The 2,195-nt window shown below is 35.1% G+C and overlaps 1 protein-coding gene across 1 annotated transcript; it reads left to right on the forward strand.

Annotated features, from left to right (window-relative positions):
• The first annotated feature begins 437 nt into the window (after positions 1–437).
• Positions 438–776, forward strand: LOC125504177. Its single transcript, XM_048665767.1, has one exon. It carries the CDS (start codon positions 438–440, stop codon positions 774–776), a length of 339 nt encoding a protein of 112 aa, XP_048521724.1.
• The last annotated feature ends 1,419 nt before the right edge of the window (positions 777–2,195 follow it).

The following is a 2,195-nucleotide window of genomic DNA, read 5'->3' on the forward strand; positions in this document are numbered from 1 at the left end:
ACAAAAGTCTTCAAACCTCTCACTGGAATCTCACTTCTGACACCAAATGTTACGTTTCCCGGGGTTCGAATGATTCCAGTAACCAAATAAAATAACACAACAATTTATTGAACTTCCAAATACTAACTATAATAATCACTAACTCAAAACTATAGCTCGCGAATGAAACACACTCTGTATATCGCTTTAAATATTTCAGTGTATAGCTGATTAACTCTGAATGAATAATTCACTCCGGTCGCCTTGCCGTATTTATATTAGCGCGCAAGGGCTCTCGACGACCTGCGAAGATTCTCCATTTTTCGGGAATTATTATTATCTCCAATTTTTGGAAAACGCTGGAAGCTGCGTTGCCGCTGTGCGCTAAAAATCAATCCGCAATAGTATTTAACCAATGCGTTCTCCCGGTTTTAACATACGGTTTAGAGACGACAAAAATGACCACGAACAACCTTCAGAAAATACACGCAATGCAACTTAAGATGAAGATATCAATGCTGGGACTAATCGTTCGAGATAGAATCCCAAATAGAACTATCAGATACAACACGGGAGTGCGAGATGCTGTCGAGACCATTCTGCGTATGAAGTGGAACTGGGCAGGTCACGTGGCCAGAGTAGCCGATAGTCGATGGATAAGGAAGATATCACAATGGAGATCAAGAGTGTATCATACAGAAATAGACGCCCAACAGCCCGATAAAGTGACGATATATGGAGACTCGCTGGAAACTGGATGCGCACGGCACTGGACCATAAATAATGGCAAAATATGAGAGAGGCTTTTATCCAGCAGTGGACAGTAGAGGCTGATTATGATGACGATGATTTGTTCTAATAAACACATGACATGAACAGAGCAAATGCATGTATTATATATATATATGTATTTCTATTAGTAAATTTTTAACTATATAAAAACCAACGACATCCAAGCAGAGATTCTTTAATATGATGTGACTCAATAACTAACGCCTGGATTTATTTTTCTTCAATTGTAACAATGAAAATTATCACTGTAATATTATGGTATTTTCCATACAGCTTTTTTGCTCCACTTCCAGGTTCTCCTATTCACCCAACTTTTACACACGTACTGTCATCGACATAGTCCAAACTTTCTTCGAAAACCCTGATGTTCACTTTGTGATCTTCTGCTTTAATATTCTGGTGTCTCTTCAAAAAAACTATTTCCAATTTTTTTACTTAAAAATGCTCCATTAATATCCTTGATTTTTCTTTTTTTCTTTAGGCTTTCACTAGGCAGCTTTTGGATACGATTAAATCTGGACTAACATTTTGCAACCCGAGGCACTTTTGAGGAGGTTGCAAAAGTTCAGATCGGTCAAAACTTTCTAATATTTGTTGTCCGAAATTGTTTAGATAGTATTCTCCAACAACAATCTCGCATTAGATGTGTGGTTTGTGTTGGTTTTAGATCATCCAATCACTACATGGATAATACCACTATTACCTGAAGATATTACCACTATATACAAAAATGAACAGCTGAATTCACAAATTCATATTTAAACTGCCTGTCGGAAAATTGGCAGTTACGTAGATGTAAATAGAGCTGGCGACGATTATCGATATACTTCATATGCTATTTACTTTTACTAGAAAATAATCAGCAATCTGTTGGCAAAAATCTATAAAATAAATAAATAAAAATAGTATTAAAACACCTAACAAACGTAAGGTGTTAGACAATAATTCAAAAGAAGCAAGAAAACCCACTTTCATCTAGACACTTTCAATGTTTTTCAGTGTACGGTTCGGAACGACGAACAGTTACCCTCGCAGTAATTTTAAATTGTCTAATAACGTTTTATTGCAAACTGTTATTTTTATCTGTGTTTCCGTTATTAAAGTTTTTCTCGCATTGAACGTTTGTCTTTACAAGTAAGTTTTTGGAATATGACACAACTTATTTTGTACTAAACGACGATGAAGAATAATAGTTGAATAAGAAATATACTTTCAATCAAAGCCATACATATCATAATGATTCAAATAGAAAAATGGTTTGTCATTTGAATAGTGAGTTAGCATACAGAAACTAACATAAACAGACCTGGAAACAAAATATGTAGGTTTCAAATTAATTTTAGGAGTTTAGTAGATTCCCATAATATCCTCAGCAAAGGTGCTAGTCCATTATAACTTTTATTTGCTCCGATTTGAGACTGATA

Source organism: Dendroctonus ponderosae, unplaced genomic scaffold (assembly GCF_020466585.1).
Source record: "Dendroctonus ponderosae isolate FM_Combo_2020 unplaced genomic scaffold, Dpon_F_20191213v2 Dpon_F_20191213_4, whole genome shotgun sequence".
Lineage (NCBI taxonomy): Eukaryota > Metazoa > Arthropoda > Insecta > Coleoptera > Curculionidae > Dendroctonus > Dendroctonus ponderosae.